The 19,751-nt window shown below is 37.5% G+C and overlaps 1 protein-coding gene across 6 annotated transcripts in view; it reads right to left on the bottom strand.

Moving 5' to 3' along the window:
* BTBD7 (BTB domain containing 7) overlaps positions 1–19,751 on the bottom strand; it is a 54,727-nt gene that overhangs the window by 27,954 nt on the left and 7,022 nt on the right. For 4 of the 6 annotated variants that reach the window (XM_045822425.1, XM_045822418.1, XM_045822421.1 and 1 more), the window contains 2 exons: positions 10,004–10,191; positions 8,538–9,617 (listed from right to left, as the gene is read on the bottom strand). In XM_045822425.1, the coding sequence (XP_045678381.1) occupies positions 8,538–9,617; positions 10,004–10,085 (1,162 nt within the window). In that variant the 5' untranslated portion in view covers positions 10,086–10,191. Of the gene's footprint in view, positions 1–8,537; positions 9,618–10,003; positions 10,192–13,047; positions 13,085–19,751 lie in introns of all 6 variants that reach the window. The other 2 variants (XM_045822423.1, XM_045822422.1) reach the window with 2 other exon arrangements.

A 19,751-nucleotide genomic window follows, 5' to 3' on the forward strand; every position in this document is an offset into this window, starting at 1 on the left:
CTCTACCTGTTTACTACCCTAAAACCATTGTCCCACTAGTGACAAAATATAAGCTAGCATCCTTAATTCCATTATAATAAAAGAGCAATCTAAAGCTTTTGTGTGTAGAAACATGTTACTATTTTCAGAAAATAAAATCAGTGATTTTTTTGCTATATACTGGTTAGTTATCTCTTAAAGATGATCGTGTGCTCCCTTAAAACAACGCATCTCACATCAAAATGTAGTTTAGGAGAGCAGCTCATACCGCAGAAGACTTTAAACACGGTCTTTTTATTGTTTCACTTTAATAACTATCAATCTGGAATTGAAGATGAGCTGTAAGGATAACAAAGAAACTATTAAGTACAAAATTTAGCTTAGAACATTTTCTAAACCTTAGCTACAAGCTCTCATATCAGCAGGTTTAGAAAACCCATGTATTTTCTGGAAATATTTTCATGAATCAGTGTCAAAATTCCACAATGTTCTTGAATGAAAATTTCAATTAGGAAGAACACTGACAGTGGAAATGTAAATTTAAAACCAATCCACTTTGAAATAGGCCAATTCTATTGTGGTTGAAGAGGAATATGGTTAGAAATAGACATTTAAACACACAAACTATGTTTTCCATTTTCTGGCACTATTTTCACATGTGTGGATATTCTGCCTTCAAGTGACATGGCATACAAAGCATTTATCAGAAGTTTTATAGACATGTCAATGCTAATATGAGGTATACAAAAATGTTTTAGCGGAAATGCCAAAACAGAGCTCAAAATCATTTAGTGCATCAGTCACCCACTTCACGGAGACATAGTGAGGTTAGCCCATGTTAATTTATAACAGAAATTGATATCCCTTTCCATCAAAATACATGAAAAAATAGTTGGAGGCAAGGAACTTTCAGAACAGCTTATATTCACTATTCACTGTTTTAGTGATTCCATATAAACACACTCCAAATTATGATCCAGTCTTTAGGAGGTATTTATAAAAGCAAAAGCAACAAATAATAAAGCATATAGTGTGATGCTCTTTGTACTGGGTTGGCCAAAAACTTTGGTTTTTTTTCCAGAGGATGGCTCTAGTAGTTAGTGCTTAGTTGCCTTTAACCTTATTCCAAACAATTTTGTTAGATTGTATTGTGACAGCTGTCACACCAATGTGCATTAAGAAAAAACTTAACAAAACTGGTAAATTTTTGTGTAGCCATTTTAATGGAAGAAATGGGAGAAATTTTCTTCTGAAGATAGAAGAAAATAAGCAACAGTTTTGGCATATTAAGCTTTATTTTTCAAGAAAGGTAAAAATGCAACTGAAACACAAAAAATGATTTGTGCAGTGCATGGAGAAGGTGCTATGACTGATCGAATGTGTCGAAAGCGTGGTCTGCAAAGTTTCGTGCTGGAGATTTCTCTCTGGCTGAGGCTCCATGGCTGGGCAGACCAGCTGAAGTGACAGTGATCAAATCAAGACATTAATTGAGAACAATCAGCGCTATACCATGAGGGAGATAGCGGGATACACACTCAAAATATCCAAATCAATAATGTTGCTAGTGAAAATGAAAAATGTGTCTTTTTATGGAAAAAAACACATACAGATATTTTGGCCAACCCAATACAACAGAATAAGATATGCAGGTGAAATACACACACACATTCCTGCACATATAAAGGTTTGTAAGAAAACTCCTAACTGTTCAAAGTTAAGAGTTTGGGGAAAGAAGTGGTAGTGGGTGAAAATGTACCTTAGGCTGTGCTTCTGTATCACACCCTTTCTTCAACGATGCACATGAACTGCTTTTGAAGTAAATCATACAAATTTAAAGTTGCTATGGGAGATGGCTGTTTTATGAATGCAAAGTATACAGGAAACTTAGCTACTGAGTGCAAGTTCTTGTTTTGAAGTCCATCTTTTGATCACTAGAAGACACCTTGGGGAAGTAACAACTTAAGGATTTTGTTTCCTCATCTCCAAAATGGGAAAAATGATAGTAGCTACCATGTAGGTTATTGTAAAGATTAAGTGAGGTGTTCCACAGAAAGAGCTTAGCCTGGTGTTTTGCACACAGCAATAGCTAAATAATATCATTACTAATCTATCTAAATTCTTAGAATACTTTTTTTTTTTTAAGAGAGGGAAGGGAGGGAGAAAGAGAGAGAGAGAGAAACATCAATGTGCGGTTGCTGGAGACCGTGGCCTGCAACACAGGCATGTGCTCTAACTGGGAATCAATCCTGCGACACTTTGGTTCGCAGCCCGAGCTCAATCCACTGAGCTACGCCAGCCAGGGCAAAGATTTTATTTATTTATTTTTTTAGAGAGGGAAGAGAGGGAGAAAGAGAGAAAGAGAGAAAGATCAATGTATGGTTGCTGGGGGTCATGGCCTGCAACCCAGGCATGTACCCTGACTGGGAATCGAACCTGTGACACTTTGGTTCACAGCCCGCGCTCAATCCACTGAGCTACGCCAGCCAGGTTAAATTCTTAGAATACTTTATTCTAGCCTCATCCAAAGCCAAAAGTAGACAAAATACTTCTGTCTACTCAGAGTCCTTCTACTTTGAAATTTTAGGAGCTAAGTACAATATCTGTTTATAAGGCAGAAACTTAACTCTATCTCAATACTGAGTTTGAGAAGCCCAGGTATTTCCCTCCTCAGTCACTCATGCCCTCCCCCGATCCTATTTTCCTTATACCAAACAACCTGCTTCTTGGATTGCATAGTTTTTATACTTCTTGGCAATGAAAGGTATACGAATATTCAAAGTTTCACTATGGTAGAGTCAGAAAAATAAAAATAAGTTGGGGCTTTAGGCAAAGGCAGCAATTAAGCCACCTGTCAGTGTTTCTACGAGGAAAGGACAACTATAACTGAATCAAAGTGGCACTTCAGAGCAAAGAGCCCACCACCACAGGAAAGCTCTGTGGACCATTTCTTATGGCCCTGTTTTCCATCTAAGGTTGAAAGTTCTCTGAAATTATAATCACATGCATCGTTTTTTTAAAAATCTGAATCTGGAGTTTTTTGACTTTGGAAACTTGGAAACCATGATTTCAAATGATGTGTAAGGGAAATAACTCAATTCTTATCGCTATATATACATTTCCTAAGGAGTTACTGCATTCAGTTCTGAAACATTTACAAAGGCACTGAAAACCATGAGCCAGGCGTCGGTGCTGCCTGCATTTCCACGAAGAAGAAACGAGCTCAGGCTGAGGAACCCAGGCAGAATTCACACAGTCAGTACGTGGCAGAACCAGGACTAGAACACAGACGGGACCTCAAAGTTCATGTTTACAAAACACCGTAAAATCTGCGCACTGTTATTTAGCTCTGAACTTCTCTGTACAGATTGGAAACCCATTCTCCAAGCTTCACAGGGTTATGAGGATAAAGTGAAACAATATGCGTCAAGCGCCTGTCATGAAGTCTGGGCACACAGTGAAATGAAAAAAACTTTAATTCTCATCTTGCATAGAAACATAGGCTAGCCCAACATTTTATTATTTAATCCTCACCAGAGTGCTCCAACTAAGACACTCCAGCCACGGCTAATCTGAAATTTAAAAAATTAGCTTTTAAGGTCTTAAAAGAACTATGTGCCCTTTTTTAGGCTTATTGCCATTAGAAGTTTCGATCAATTCATATAATTAACTATTCTGTTTTACTGTGAAAGTCATTATGTAAATATTGATACATGCAAAGTATAGCAAAAAGCAGACATCTCAGTAACTCAAGACGAAGTGTGATGCCCTACGTGCACGAGCCTTTCTCTATTTCAGAACACGTGGCACCGGGCAGCACCATCGGAGGTGTCATCTGCTCTCTTTGCGGTGACTCGAGTTTCATGTGCTCTGAATAGCGGTACTATGCTGTTCAAAGTTTTGTATTCATATCCATGCTACCTCAGTATAGCACTTCATCTTTTACTGGTTATATTAATGTCTGTCACATTCAAATTAAATCCAATTTCTCAGACCTTGACTACAATAAATACACAATTTGGGATGGGTGGAAACAAAATAAAACAGAACAAGTCTCCTTCTATTTCATCATTTCCCTCTACTGCGGCATCCTTAGAATTTCAGTATCACAGAGAAAAAGTTTTGCTTATTGCTGAGAAAAGGTTTCTAGTTAAATAAAAACAAATAGAAAACATTTCATAGATTTTACTGTAAATGAACTGTACCTAGAAATAACACTTCTTGGTTATGGCTACAAAGTGCCTAATAAACATTGACATTTACAAAGTCATATAACAAGCCGTAATATTAATTTACACTCACCGTCTTTTAAATTTTCAAATAAGGGTGAATACGTACTCTACTTTCAACAGACAAGAACCAATGACAACCCTTTACAATTCTATATTTCCTTAATAAATTAAACATGACAAAAAAGTAAAAAAAAAAAGCCTAATTTAGAATAATAATTTCCAAGTTACTTTAACATTCTAAATTATATTTATTTTATTACTGTAAACACATTTTTATTACTGAAATTTTAGATACATAATTAGTTTTTAAATCTAAATTATAAATTACAAAAGGATTGACCTGGGATTAAACTTTTTTGTTGGTTAACTCTTACTTATTTTTATCGTATTACATGTTTTCCCATTGCCATTTATTTCCCCTGTACCCTCTTCCAACCTCCACAACCCCGCACCCCGCAGTCACCACACTTGTCCGTATCTGTGAATTCTTTCTCTTTATTATTTCTTTCTGCTCGATTAATCCTTGGTTATCATCAATGAATATTTTAAATCCAACTGATATTCTATTTCCTATCAGTGGACCAAAAAAGTAAAGACTTGATGACATAATTTTATTTGAAATTTAACTTAAAACCAAGTTTAATGGTAGAGAGTTGTACGCCATTTAGACCACATTTAAACTTACTTTCATAAGTAATACTTCATATTTTATCCCCTAGATTGAGGTTTAGTGTTTGTGAACCTCATGTAAACAATGATTACATTCCTCCATTTTTTCAAAGAAGAAAAGTTACATGTTTTTCACAGGTTTTAAAGATAATTCAAAATATGTAACTGAAAAAGCAGAACACTGTATTAGGTTCTCAGGGTGATTGGAATATGACAAAAACTCTGATCTTGTCTTCAGAGTATATAATACACTAATTGAGAGAGGAAGTAAGACAGGTAACACAGGTTAGAAGATGTGAAAGTCTAAAAATAAGTGTCTCAGAAGTTTGCAGGAAGTAAAAAATACTTTAATTTGGAATGCCTAAAACAATATAAGGAAAGTCGTAAGTTTGGTTTTAAAGGGTCGGGTAGAATTTGGACATTTAGAGATCAAAGGCAAAAATATTTCAAGACGAAGAAAAGTATGAGCAGAGGGTCAGAGGTGGAGCATTTGTCATCTGTATGAAAAATGGTTCAGGTTCTAAAATAAAACATGTAATTAAATATTACACTTTACAACCCGAGTCATAATTTTGTGTAAAAAAAAAATTAAGTGCTAAGTTTCATGATCTGAGATGGATAACTTGAGAGTCATCTGAACTGCCATTCCTGAAACATTAATTCTCCATCTAAAGTGCGTGTTTAACTGAAACTTACACTTACTACTCTGATCTGTTGATAATTGTCTCTAACTTAACTCCATTATTCTCTAGGAAGTGCAGTCGGGACAATTTGCTGAAGAGGAAACAATCACAGGCAGAAGTAAAACAAACTGCCAGCACAAATGGACTAAGACAGAAGGAAGAGTGTCCACACGGGAACAATGGAGCAGAGGGTTAAGCCGGAGGAACTGAGCAGTGAGTGAGGACAGCTAGTCTTTGCTCTTTGTTTCAAGTCACTCATTCTTGGAATCTGGCCAAATTGCCAGGGAAAAAAAATCAGGTCACTGCTTTCAGTTGTTTGTTAGATTTTTAACTCAAGACAATATAATCATCTGTATTATGACTGAAAATATGGGCAATGCATTACAGAGTTCATTTTGGAACTAAAATTATAAATTTCATATTCCAAAGATTGAAAACTATACTTTTGCTTTCCTTTTTAAAATTAGTTTTTCCAATGATTAAAATAAAACTTAAAAAAAAATTAGTTTTTCCATCACCATTTATCCCCCTTATAACCTCTTCCACCTTCATCCCCTGATTTCCTGCAAGAAAACTACTTTTGATTAACACGAAAAAATAAAGTCTGCAGTTTAAAGGGTACTACTGTAAAGTGTCCTATAATGGAATATGCATGTAGATGTTGGTGCTATTTCTGGGCTATTTTGTTTTGAGGTCAATAGTATTTTGTGACAAGAAAACAAATTCTTACGGCAGGCCCATCAGGTTGTTAAAGTTCATGAGAAAACTATAGTTCTTTTAAAGAGTGGATTTTTACTCAAAAAGTTATAAAACCATGGTATATTCTCACATTATCAGAGCTGTTTACTCAGTGTATGCCCCCAAAATAATAATAATAATAAAATTCCTAGCTGAGTGATTACGAAAATTATCTCACTTTTTATAAAAGAACTCTAGATCAACCATTACCTAAAATCCAGGAGCTGGCTCACAATTTTACTTTTCCTTCAAAACTTAACAACAAAAATATCTATATTAAAAAATGCTTTCCCATTTTTAAAATAGTAAAATATATAAAGTACCATTTAGTTTCTTATTTTTTAAGCACGTCAAAAATAAAACTATTATTTATACCTTTTTGGTAATGTTGCAACCATCAAATTTTTCTGTAAAAGCAATTTTTGGTTTTACAGAATAAAAAATAAGGTCAAGCTCCTAGGTTATTTTTTAAAAACCCTGGTTTTAATGTTTAATTTTTTTATTTATTGATTTTTTTTAGAGAGAAAGGAAGGGAGAGAGAGAAAAACATCAATGTGTTTTCCCACTTATTAATGCCTTCATTGGTTGATTCTTGTATGTGCCCTGACCAGGGATCAAACCCACAACCTGGGCATATTGGGAAGATTCTCTAACCAACTGAGCTACCCAGCCACAGCTGCTGATAGGTTATTTTTGATAACATATTTTCCTATAGTCTGACATCTAAATGGTCTACTATTATTAATATAATGATTAATAGGAAAATCTTTCAATGACATTTTTTACTGTACTATACAAACAAGATTAGTACCATTACTAAAAAGACAATGGTGAAATAAGATTTTAAAAAATTCCTCATGTAGTAGAAATCTCTGTTTTCACTCATGTTTATCAATGTCTTCTACATAATTCTTCTCATTTTATTCGTGACATGTGCTTTAACTGGGGCTTCATTTTATTTTTTTCTTTCTCAAAGTCCTTATTAATTTGTTAATTTTGCCATACAATACACATTATTTTCAAGTTAGAAAAATGTGCTTAGCTTTCCTTATTAAATTTATGTCTTTTACTGAAACCATTAACATTCTCTTCTAATTGGCAACTTCTAATGTTCTTTTAGCAAATACTCATTAGCTAAACTTCTCAAGTAATTTCATGCCATATGACCTGTTTTCTTTTAATATATGGCCATAGAAAGCTAAGAATGCCCTCTGTCAAGACAGCAATTACCCTCTGCTCTCCCATGGAAGGTCTCCTTTCAGCTATGAAATGTTAAGATTCTAATGTTTACCAACAGATTCATTTATTTTTTTTATTTTTTTATTTTTAAATATTTTATTTATTTATTTTTAGAGAGGGAAGGGAGGGAGATAGAGAGAGAGAGAGAAACATCAATGTGCGGTTGCTGGGGGTCATGGCCTGCAACCCAGGAATGTACCCTGACTGGGAATCGAACCTGTGACACTTTGGTTCCCAGCCTGCGCTCAATCCACTGAGCTACGCCAGCCAGGGCAGATTCATTTATTTTAATGTAATGTCCATATATTAATTTGGCTACAATAAAAATGTGCTGCCCTAACTTAGAAATTTTAGCTTAAATTAAATGAAGGTATGAGTCTAGCACTAACTGTACTTTACATGTCATACAAGCTGTAGGCTGCTGCTTTATGTACAAGCTGAGCTTGAAAAGATACAGAATATTTTAAAATTTAAATCAGAAACCCTGACTAATTCTTTGAGTCAATAAATTTGAATATACCCAATTGTGACTACATTCATTGTTGTTAAGAACTTTCATTCTTATTCTAAACACTTCAGCATCAATAAGACACCAAGTGTAAATAAGGCAATGTAAGTTATCCAAGTCCTAGATCAAGTATAACCTTGAAATCCAGAAACACGGCTTGTTCAAAACTTGGGTGCAGACAGGGTGTAGGTGGGTGGTAGCTGGGTAATTATATATCCCCACACCTATCGTCTTACATTAGGAAAGAAAGAGCCTTAAGTCTCATGTACTGCTCTTAGTCACTAGTTCTGAATGCTTGTTTTTAACACTAAATGAAGCGACACATTAATACTAGCCCTTAATTCTGTCTTAGATGTCGTAACTATACATTTGAAATAAACTGGCCCTTTCACACCCCAAACACTGAAATCAGGGAACGTACTAGTTATGTTTTCCTTCTGGAAGACAAATGGGTACCTTTCGAAAGCAAAATTAAAAATCAGGATCTCCTACCTTGTGCCAGCATGTTAAATTCCAGGAACAGTGCTATGTGGTAAAGCTCCATGGCTTCTTCCGCCCTGGTCATGTTCGGTTTCCCCGCGACGAGAGCCTGAACTTCACTGAGGCTCCCCACGGAAGGGCTGCAGTGCAAAACGGAGAGGTCCACCACGTCGGTATACATACAGTGTAATATAACTTTTGCATATTTTTTTGGTATAATGGACTCATCTAATATAATTCTTGTGGGAGTCCTCAAAGTTCGGTCTGTGATTTCTTCACCAGTCCGTATCCTCCTTTGCAATAAATTTCGAAAAAATGGGGACCGTGCTGAAATAACAGCCTTGTGAGCTTTGAGCTCTTCATCCAAACAGTTCTGATTTCCACCAAAAGCTTCGACCAGTTCAGAGTCTGAAGAAAAACTAAGGACAACATCATAATAACACATGTAATCAAAAAGTCCACGCATATCTACATCAAGGGAATTTGGTGTTCCAAATTCTTCACTGAGCTGAACCAGGATATCGACATTTTGAAACCTCGAGTCCTCCATCCCAAACTCTCCAGTATAAAGGTAGTGTAACAAAGCAGAAAACATGGGCATGTCTATACCGGCTGTGTTGATGTCCATTACGATCTCTGCCCCATACTCGGGTGAGGAAGAAAGCAGTGTTTTGAAAAACGGACACCTTGCTGCCAGAATGGCACGATGAACAGGAAAACAAGTTTCTTGAAATATTAAGTCTACATCAGTACAATACTTATACTCATAAAGATCGGCCATATCTTTCTGCAATGTCCGAGCTTCTGGTCTAGCCAAACTGGCTTGTAGAGAAAGCTCCTTTAAGGCTGAAGTTCCCTCATATTCTTCCACTAATGCATTGACATCTCTCACGTCCCACCCAGACAGGAGTTCTCGCATCTGCTTGGCGTGATCAGCAGACCTATTAGATTTTCGACGCTTAATAAACTTCTTTTTGAGGGTGGCAAGGCCAGAGGTTCTCTTTTTTTTGTCTTGTGGTTTCTCATGGCCATGGTCAAGGCTATATAATTTTGATTCACAACCATAGCCTTGCTGAGAATAGGATGATGTCCCTAAGAAGGAAATTATAAACAAATGAAAATGTTTCTTTAACATTCATTTTCAACATTCATTTTAACACATATTTCATGCTAAAAATTTTTATAGGCATTTCTGAACCATTTTTTTCTGAACCATTTTTTAAAAACCCTGATTTTGTTTTTATAAAACACAAGTTCAAATAACTCATTTTTATATTATATAAGGAACAGGACAAACAGAACAAATTTACTGGAAAAAAGTAAATTTTGTTGGAAAAAAGTCCTGGATGCTACAGAATTATTATCTGTAATAACTTTTTCACAGCTCAATCTTCTTTTCATTCAAAAAGACCACTGAAAACACAATTCTATTTATATCCACTAAAGAAATAAAGTTAAAAAAAAACTGAAACAGTTACCTATAAAAGTCTGTTGGGCTTGAGAATTTCCCCCGACCCTTGGGGAACATGAATGAGGATAGTTAGATGCATTAGCACCCATTTTCTTCAGTCACTCAGGCATTCCATCTGCTGATTCTTCAGAGTGTAATCCCAGAGGCCTTTGCGAACTTTCAACCCTGGATCCAGCAGCCTCTTTTCATCCACTTCTTGACATGAAACAAAAATAATTTTATTCATATTTTCATTTTAATTGTTGTTCAAGTAGTTTTCTGTCTTTTACTCCCATCCCAGCCCACCCCCTCAGGGCTCCCCAGCTCCCTCCCATTTCCACCCCCCCAGTTTATATTTTCAAATGTATCTCAAATCGCACAGTAAAAAAAAAAAGGAAGCTACTGAAAACTGCTTTTATTTGCAAATAATGACACGCTGTCAAATTCACATGTAAAAATTCTAGAAAATGTAAACAAATAGTTAAACATCAATTATGAATCAGTGTTAGGTGCAATTTTGAGCCATAAAATATACCAATTATATACTTTCTGACAGTAAAAAGCAACATATCAGACTAATGTAAATATAGTTACAGAAAGTAATTCAAATTACAGGGGAAAGAATCACAAGGAAAAGTATTTAGACTAGAAATTTTTTTAAAGATTTTATTTATTTATTTTTAGAGAGGGAAAGGAGGGAGAAAGAGAGAGAGAAACGTCAATGTGTGGTTGCTGGGGGCTGTGGCCTGCAACCCAGGCATGTGCCCTGACTGGGAATCGAACCTGCGATGCTTTGGTTCGCAGCCCACGCTCAATCCACTGAGCTACGCCAGCCAGGTAGACTAGAAAAATTTTTTGATTTTTTTTAATCCTCAGAAGCAGCTGCCAGTTATTATAATCTAACATTCAAAACAATCTTCAAACGCTTAGGAGGCTGATATTGGTACATATATACAAAAGCAGATTTAATTAAATGATAGGTTTATTGTTTTTCTATCTTAGATAAAACACTTAAGTTGATTTTTAATCTGCAAAATCGGGCATTCTGCTGAAAGAGCGGGGAGGAACGACGAGCAGCTGAAACTAGGTAGTCACACCTCGGTACTCATCAGCTTTGGAACTCTTAAGACCCTGTGCTGGCCCCATTTTGACAAGAAAAAATATATCAGCACTCGGCACTTGCTCGGGCCTCGGGACTCGCTGCACTTGCTAGAACGTGCGTGAGCCGCAACGCCGCCCCGCAGGAGGAAATGCCTCAACGTTTGGTTCTCCTTGGTTCTGGCACTCGTCACGAGTTCTGGAATGACGTAGGCACCGCTATATCTTTGGGTTACTTGTTCCATGGCCTTTAAAGAAGTTAAACACTGCTTTCTATTACCCGATCTTCTGACTTAACATGGGCAGAGGAGTGTCAGCAAGAGATAATGAACAATTATAAAATAAACCCCACACTCGAAACCCTAACTGTCAGAGCCGCTGGCAGGAGGTCCACATGTGCAGAGTAGGAACAGCAACTCTAAGAGAGAACAGCGTTAACAGAAGTATTTCTAACTCTTTACAGCATCTGGATATATACAATTTATCTGACTAAAAACGGTAATAGTTTCAGAGAAAACACAATTTAAAATCTATCATTAAGAGTGTTGGGAAACCCACAAGGAGGCAGTTAATCTAGCTTCACAGGGAAGGATGAAGTGCTTTAACAAATATAGGAAAACACAAACACATGATCACAAAACATCCTGCTGGAAACAGAACTGTGCCAAGATCTTAGAACTTGGTTTCCATTGTTACTGACACAGCATAACCTTCGGGATTCAAGTTTAAGAAAATCAATATTAACAATGTGCTTTCCTTCCATCCTTTTCCACTGTGTATATGAAAATTTATTTATTTAAGCATAGACTTATCTACCTATAGTGTCCAAGAAAAGGCTGGCAAACTTTCCACTAATTAGATATTATGCAAAGTAACTTCAATCAAATTGCATACTCATACAAGCAAACTTCCTAGTTGAAATGTACCTGCCCACCTAGGAAAACAGAGCACATTAGACTTCTTTCTTTAGCGCACGCTACTGAAGTTGGAAAGGCTACGGCCGCCAGAGACGTGACAGTGCGTGCTGTAAGAACTACCCAGCAAGTTTATTAATCTGGGAGTTTAACGTACTGACTATTTGGTAAATGTTAACATGTGTAAATGTTAAATGGTCTAAGAAAATTACTTCTTCCAGCAAAATCAGTTTTCTTAAAGTGTGACGCTTAGTGTAAATAAATTCAGTCTTCTAATCTTAAATGTTAGAAATATATAAAAGGCTGCCTTCTTTTTTAATTCATTTTTATTATCAAGTCTTGGAACACAGAAACTAAATCTGCATTGGTTAATTTCAGTTCAAACTTGTTAAAAAAGTTAGTCTAATAAATCTTTATTTTCAAATTGAGCTCCCTAAAAGTTTCAAGGTTCTGACAGCATTTTTCCGTGGTCCTTTTACAGAAATTATGGTCCTGGGAAGCCCAGTCTCTGGCCTCATTTACAAGTCAAATCCTATTTTCAGTCACCAAAGATTGGCATTTAAACCATAAAAATGGCAGAGACAATCTCTTCTCAGATTTGAAATATCTTAAAAATGATCCAGAATAAAAACATTACACAAAACAAAACTCTATACCAAGAATGAGAAAAAATATTTAAAAGATGAGCTCTGAGTCTGGAAGTAATGGTGGACATGCAGAGTGCTGGTCAAGTGTTTCCAGGGTCACTCCTATGGCCGTCCTCTTCTCCTTTTCTTCCTTCCTCATTCTTGAAGTTCCATACTACTTCCTTGTTTCCTTTGTTATTTCTACTGAGTGCAGGAAAAACTCACTAACGCAGCACAAAGTATGCTGTTGAAACAAAAGGAGGAAGAATGGAGCCTTGCTTCCCGATGAAGGAAAATCAGAGTGTCCACGGCAGTAAACTGAGTCCTCACTCTTACTTCACGTCATCACATTATGTGAGCACATGCGCACACACACGCGAGAATCATTTTCACCTGAGAATTTTGTAAGACTTATAGGAACACAAAACACTTACATTGGTCCATTAGAGATTTAAATCTCATCAAAAATACCTTAAAAGAAAAAAAAAGAAAGCTCAATTTTATGAGGAGCACAATTAGATAATTTAAAGCAGTCACAAGGGTTACAAGACATCATTAGTCCTACTGGAGACACAAGAAGAGCTAGCAAGCACTAGGCAAAGTCACAGGCTGAGATAAGGATGCTTTGGCCATTTGCCACCATAAGTAACACAGGGACAGCCAGGGTCTCGTCATGGAGGGGTGGCTTGAAATAAAAGTGTCCTTGGGACTTAGGGATAGTGTCTCTTCCTGGTAGCTTCTAGTCCATGGGAATCCCCTTCAAGATGGACTGATCTGGGTGACATTCACATCTCCTACTGGAGCTCTAACACCAAAAGAAACAAAGGCCTTGGAAAGAGTTGGTGGGAGGGATTTTTCTGAATCAGATATGACCGTTAAGTGCACCCTGTGTCCCTAATTCCAAATCCTGGGGGTAACCTTGACTGTGTAGTTTAGTACTAAAGCTGTATTTCTCAAAAACTTCAGGGAACAAGTTCATTTATTTCTTAGACAAACAAAACCCTGTATTATGTTTTATTTATTAATCTAATCTGCTGCCTTTACATGCTGGAAATGAGAGTTAATCATGGTCTAATCTCTCCAGGGATGTTTTCATTACAGGCAAGCTTTGCCTGTCTCCTAAGTGAAGCAGTAAGAAATCCAATTTTTGGGTGACAAGGAAGGAAAGGGAAAGAGGGCTAGAAAAGGCCCATGGGGTGCAATGGCCCTAGAAGGCTGGTAAGTTCTTCTTCTAGTCTCACCATTCTCAATCCAATGATATACTGTAACTGCCTTAAAATAAGTGACTATAGCAGACCTAACTGGGGTTGGGGTGGGGGATCATGTTGAATGAAACACAGGGAATTAACAACCCTATGACAATTTTTTAAAAAACAAAAACAAACTCTCCCCTCAGAAAACCCTGGACCAGCATTTCCAGAGTCTTCCCAAATTTTTGAAAAATGTAGGATTAAATACAGCCTAACAGGTTTCTTTACTTCAGGACTGCTTAGCATCATCTTTTTCAAATCATCACATTTCTGATTTTAAAATGTATCGTAAAAATTTTCAAAAATACACAAAAGAGAGTAACAGTATCCTGAGCTACCAAACCTCCATTACCCAGATTCCAGAATTATCAAATTGTTTTGGCTTATATTTAAATGCTTAAATTTGATGTGTAAAACTTACAGCTAGCATGTAAATGTTTGTTATCAGCTTCTCATAGGAATAAAAATCTAGAGAGACATATATGCTGTGATCACAATACTGTGATTACCGTAACACCCATCAGTTGAGTACCATGGGCCAGCCATTCTTCAGCCATTTACATGGATTAACTCCTTTAATTTTCTCCATGATATAAGTCAGTCTATTGGTATCCCCCCTTTCCCACCTAATTTTTTTAAAGAAAGTCATTTTTTAAGCCATTTTACTTTTACGAGAGAGACAGACACAGAGAGAGAAACATAAATTTGCTGTTCCACCTAGTTATGCTTTCACTGGTTGCTTCTTGTATGTGCCCTGACTGGGCACTGAACCTGTATCCTTGGCATTTCGGGATAACACTCTAACCAACTGGGCTACCTGGCCAGGGTTTATCCGCATTTTACACAAGAAGAGACTGGGAAGTTAGGAAAATGAGGCATGGAAGGCTTACTTTACTTAACCAAGGTCACAGAGCTGGTAAATTGCAAAACCACTCTTGGCATTCAGGCTCTTATAAACAATGTTATCTTTGCAATTTTTTTCCTCCTAAATGTTTGAGAAAAAATTTCCGGAGCAGACAAATATAGTTCCATTCCAGAATTGGGAAGTGAGTACACACCTAACAGTGTGACTTTTGTTACTTAAAAGGATCTTTTATGTTAAATACAAAATGACTTCGCTGAAAGGATAGCTCATGAAATCAAAGCAAAAGTGCTTTCTGAATATTTATAGCTAGACTACATGTTCCTTGATGGCAGGATGACACTTTTTTATGCTTGACCATCCACCCATTCACACACTCACTCTTCCATCCAATTCTGAGCATCTACCATCCGCTAGGCAGTGAGGCCCTGGGAATACAGCAGTCAGTGTCTGCGTCCTGAATGAGATCTCTTAGGAAAATTTTTTTTAAAGACTGCTGTTTTAGCTTCCTAGTTTAGATCCAGATCTTCAAGAATAAGAGCGCACTGAGTAGAAATGAAAAGGTCATTTAAGGTATTAGATACACAGTGAATAAATAAATAGGAACAACTCCCATTCCAGTCAATGCCCCACTCCCAGTTCTCATAACCCTATACCTCTATTACCTACTAATATTGCAGTACAATTGTGTATACACTGTACTGTTAAGTTTCCTGAGGGTAGGTACTCAGTCTATTTATCTTAGAATCCTTACCATCCACCACAGAGCACAAAGTAGACACACAATTATTTGAGTAACATGAATATTGATAAATAATGTGTCTAAGGCCTAAGGAGTGCCTATGTTTGAATGTGTGGGTAGGAGGTGGATCAAAAAACCTCAAATCCCATACTAAGGCACTGGGCCTTTATTCAGAACACAACGGAGTGGACACACAATACAATCTACAGATGATGTATTACAGAACTGGACACTTGAAGCCTATATAACTTTATTGACCAATGTCACCCCAATAAATTCAATAAAAACTTGAAAAGAAAAAAGAACACATGGAAGAGCTACTGGATCAAAGCATAGAAGAGGAAAGAACCACCATTATATTTGTGCTTGAGAAAGATTATTAAATGGCTTCAAGGCAAAGAATACTTGATGCGAGAAGACCTATTCGAGGATTTTACCACAGTCCACGAATGAGTTAATAAGGCCCTGACTCTCCTTATCTCTAAAATGAGAGGGTGATACTCACATCACCTACTTACGAGGTTGTTTTAAGAGTTAAATAAGATGATAAATATAGACCAACACTGGAAAGCAGAAGTGGTTCATCGCAAGAGAAGGGATGTCATGAGGAACCCAGTCTTGTGCCAGGTCTGACCTGGCCTGGGTGAAATATATTAGAGGTGTGCAAATATTCTGAAAAACTCAGTTTCTAAACACTTAAAGCTGAGAACCAATTACTGGAAAGTAGCAGGGAAAGGACCTATGCAGCTACATTATAAAGACACACACAGACCTCTTACTCTGCCACTTTTACCACACAGCTCACTACAAATGCTTCACCAGACTTAAAACCTCAGAATAAGATCGTCCCGAAGTGACAGGTAAGAAAAAATGGGACCAGAGAGCTGGAAAGGTTCAAAGCCTGACTCTCAGCCCCTGGGCCTTGTAACCAACACCCCCCCGCCCCCCCGCCAAGTCTGGGCCTCTGGCCGTGCTGAGACTGCTGGGAAAGCCTGGGCCAGCACTGGATGAACACTGCAGTCAGATCAGGAGCTGCCTGGCCCTGCCTTTCCCAGCCCTAAAGCGGTTGTTGTCTTCTCCTAGCAGCAGCCAGATCCCCCAAAACCAAGACACAGCACTGAGAGGATCAAAACAATTTTCTCCAACAGCTAAGAAGAAGGGCCTACAATAAGAGGGTGGAAATGATTCTGAGGCCCTCCAAGACATACTGCAGAACCTGCCCAATCAACTGTCTTACAAGGGAATGGTGCCATGTGGTTCATGAAGAAGACGACTTTCAAGCCAGGCACACCGTATTTGAGTGAATAAATGAAATCATTGTTCTAACTGGGACAACTGTTTCTACTGTTGGCTTAGTGGTATATAGGAAAGTGACTCTGGGTGTTTTAGAAAAGGCAATGAGAAATCTGAGTCTAGAGCTGCATTTACAGAGGATTTGAAGAGAGAAAGCTAAAACCAGAGAATACACGAACAGAAATTGAACTTAAAAGAAAAAACTGAAATTTCTCATAAATTCATTCAAAACAAAAAAAAATCACATTTTCTGACACGAACATATTTAGCAAATGTTAAAAAATATACAAGGGGCAGCCCTGACAGGTGTGGCTCAGTTGGCTGGGAGCCAGTCCACAAAGCAGAAGGTCATTGGTTCCATCCCTGGTCAGGGCACACGGCTGGGTTGCAATAAAGTGATTATTTAAAAAAAATAAGCCCTGGCTGGCGTAACTCAGTGGATTGAGCTCGGGCTGCGAACCAAAGTATAGAAGGTTCGATTCCCAGTCAGGATGTATGCCTGGGTTGCAGGCCACGGCCCCCAGCAACCGCACATTGATGTTTCTCTCTCATTCTCTTTCTCCCTCCATTCCCTCTCTAAAAATAAATAAATAAAATCTTTAAAAAATATATATATATGCTAATTTTAAAAAATAAATGAAAATTGAAAAATATGAGTTCTTCAGAAAATTAAACACAACACACAATCCAGAAATTCTAACTCTGGGTATATACACTCCAAAAATAAAAACAACACTCAGAGATCTGAACACACATGGTCATGGCAACGTCATTCACGACAGCCTAAAGGCGGAAACAAACTTGGGTCCTTCAACAGGAAGACTAACAAACAAAATGTAAAATATACAAGGGCGTATTTTCAGGCCTCAAAAAAGGAAGGAAATTCTGATACATGCTAAACATGGATAAGTCTTAAGGACATTATATTAAGTGAAAAAAGCAAATCACAGAAAGACAAATATCATATGCATTTATTTATATGAGGTACCCAGCGTAGTCAGAATCAGAGAGAGTAGTGTGACAGTTGCTAGGTGGTAGGTGGTTAGTATTTAATGGACACGGAGCTTCAGATGGGAAAGATAAAGTTCTGGGGATAGATGGTGGTGATGGTTGCACAATGAAATTAAAGCCATAGGACTATACACTTAAAACTGGTTAAAATTTGTATGTTTTGAACTGTCACTTTAAAACCTCACTAAAGCAGGCAGAAAAGCAATGACATGTCTTCCCTTTTTTACGGTCTCTTACTGATTGTTGGGCACGTATCTTATAAAGGGATACATAGTTTACAAGTGCTTTTTCACATGCTGTCACTTTATTCTCACGTTAACTCTTCAGCGTAAGCAGGACAGGCTTCATTCTCCTCTCTCTGAATGAGGCAGTCAAGGTAGAAGGTGAAGCGACTTATCCAAAGTAAAACATATATGGTAAAGTGACAAAACTTCAAAACTAGATCCCAGGTACTTTGATTCCCTAATTTAGTGTTTTCTGTCCTAAACAAAAAGCATCTCAAAAGTATCCAGTCTTATACCAACTTTCTAAAGAGAATGGCCATGTCTCCCTTCGCCTACTCTGTATGCCCAGAGCACTGCTGATCTTGTTACTCAGGTCTTCAGCTGCCAGCTTCCACTGTGTCCTCCCCATCGAACATTAAAGGACAGCTCTTAAAGCAATCCCTAGTGCTCCGCATCACCGGTGAACAGTTGCGAATGATATTCAGCCTCCTAGCATCTAAACGGCAAAGGCGATTATGACTATGCTTCTCTATTTTCACTCCTTCCTATTACTTGTTTTCCCCCCTTCGCGGAAGACACATTTGTAATTTCTGTAATAAAGAAAAAATACATATAAATGTAAAGAGAATGGTAAAACCAACCCCTACCCATCACCAAATTTCAACAATTACCAATTTGTGCCAGTTTTGTATCACTATAGCCCAGTCTACTCTCTATCTGATTCCTCTGGATTATTTTGTTTTTATCTTTTTTTAGAGAGAGGGGAAGGGAGAGAGAAAGAGAAGAAGAGAAACATCAATGTGAGAAAGAAACACTGATCCATCGTCTCTTGCACACACCCCAACTGGGGACTGAACCCACAGCCTAGGCACGTGCCCTGACCAGGAATCAAACTGGCACTTTTTATTTTGCAGGAGGACATCCAACCAACTGAGTCACAACAACCAGGGCCCATTTAAATGATTCTGAAGCAAGTCTTAGATAACATATTATTCCATCTGTCAATAGCTACTTACGCATCTCTGCAAAAAAGTATGTAAAAAAACCAACTACAATACCATTATCACATCTAAAATAATAAACAATACTATCCTTTTTAAATTCTTTTTTAAAGATTTTATATATTTATTTTTAGACAGAGGGGAAGGGAGGGAGAAAGAGAGGGAGAGAAAAATCCATGTGTGGTTGCCTCTCACACTCACCCTACTGGGGACCTGGCCCACAACCCAGACATGTGCCCTAGACTGGGAATCAAACCAGCAATCCTTTGGTTCACAGGCCAGCGCTCAATCCACTGAGCCACCCCAGTCAGGGCCAATACTATCTCAAGAAGTTCCCAGACAGGGTTCACACACACTTCCCCAATTGTTTCATTTTTTTCTTTTTCTTTTTTTTTTTTTAAATCAGAACCCAAATAAGGTTCATACATTGTAGCTGGGTGACTATGTCTCTTAAAGCTTCTTTAACGGGTTCCTCTCATGTCCCTCCTTTTCCCGCTTGTAATTTTGTTGAAGAAGTCAGGTTATCTGTAGTTTTTTCAGAGTCTGGATTTTGGCAAATGCATCACCATGAGGTAGTTTAGTGTGTTCCTCTGACTCCTGTTATTTCCTCTAATTGATAATCAGACCCAGTGACTTTATTAGATTCAGGATCACTGTTGCATTTTTAAAGTTTATTTTGCCAAGACTGCTTCACAGGTAGGGGTGTGCACTCCCAACAGGTACAAAATGTCTACTTCCCAGTCTGTGATATTAGC

Source organism: Phyllostomus hastatus, unplaced genomic scaffold (genome assembly GCF_019186645.2).
Source record: "Phyllostomus hastatus isolate PE091 unplaced genomic scaffold, TTU_PhHast_1.1 phas_scaffold_501, whole genome shotgun sequence".
NCBI classification, from domain to species: Eukaryota; Metazoa; Chordata; class Mammalia; order Chiroptera; family Phyllostomidae; genus Phyllostomus; species Phyllostomus hastatus.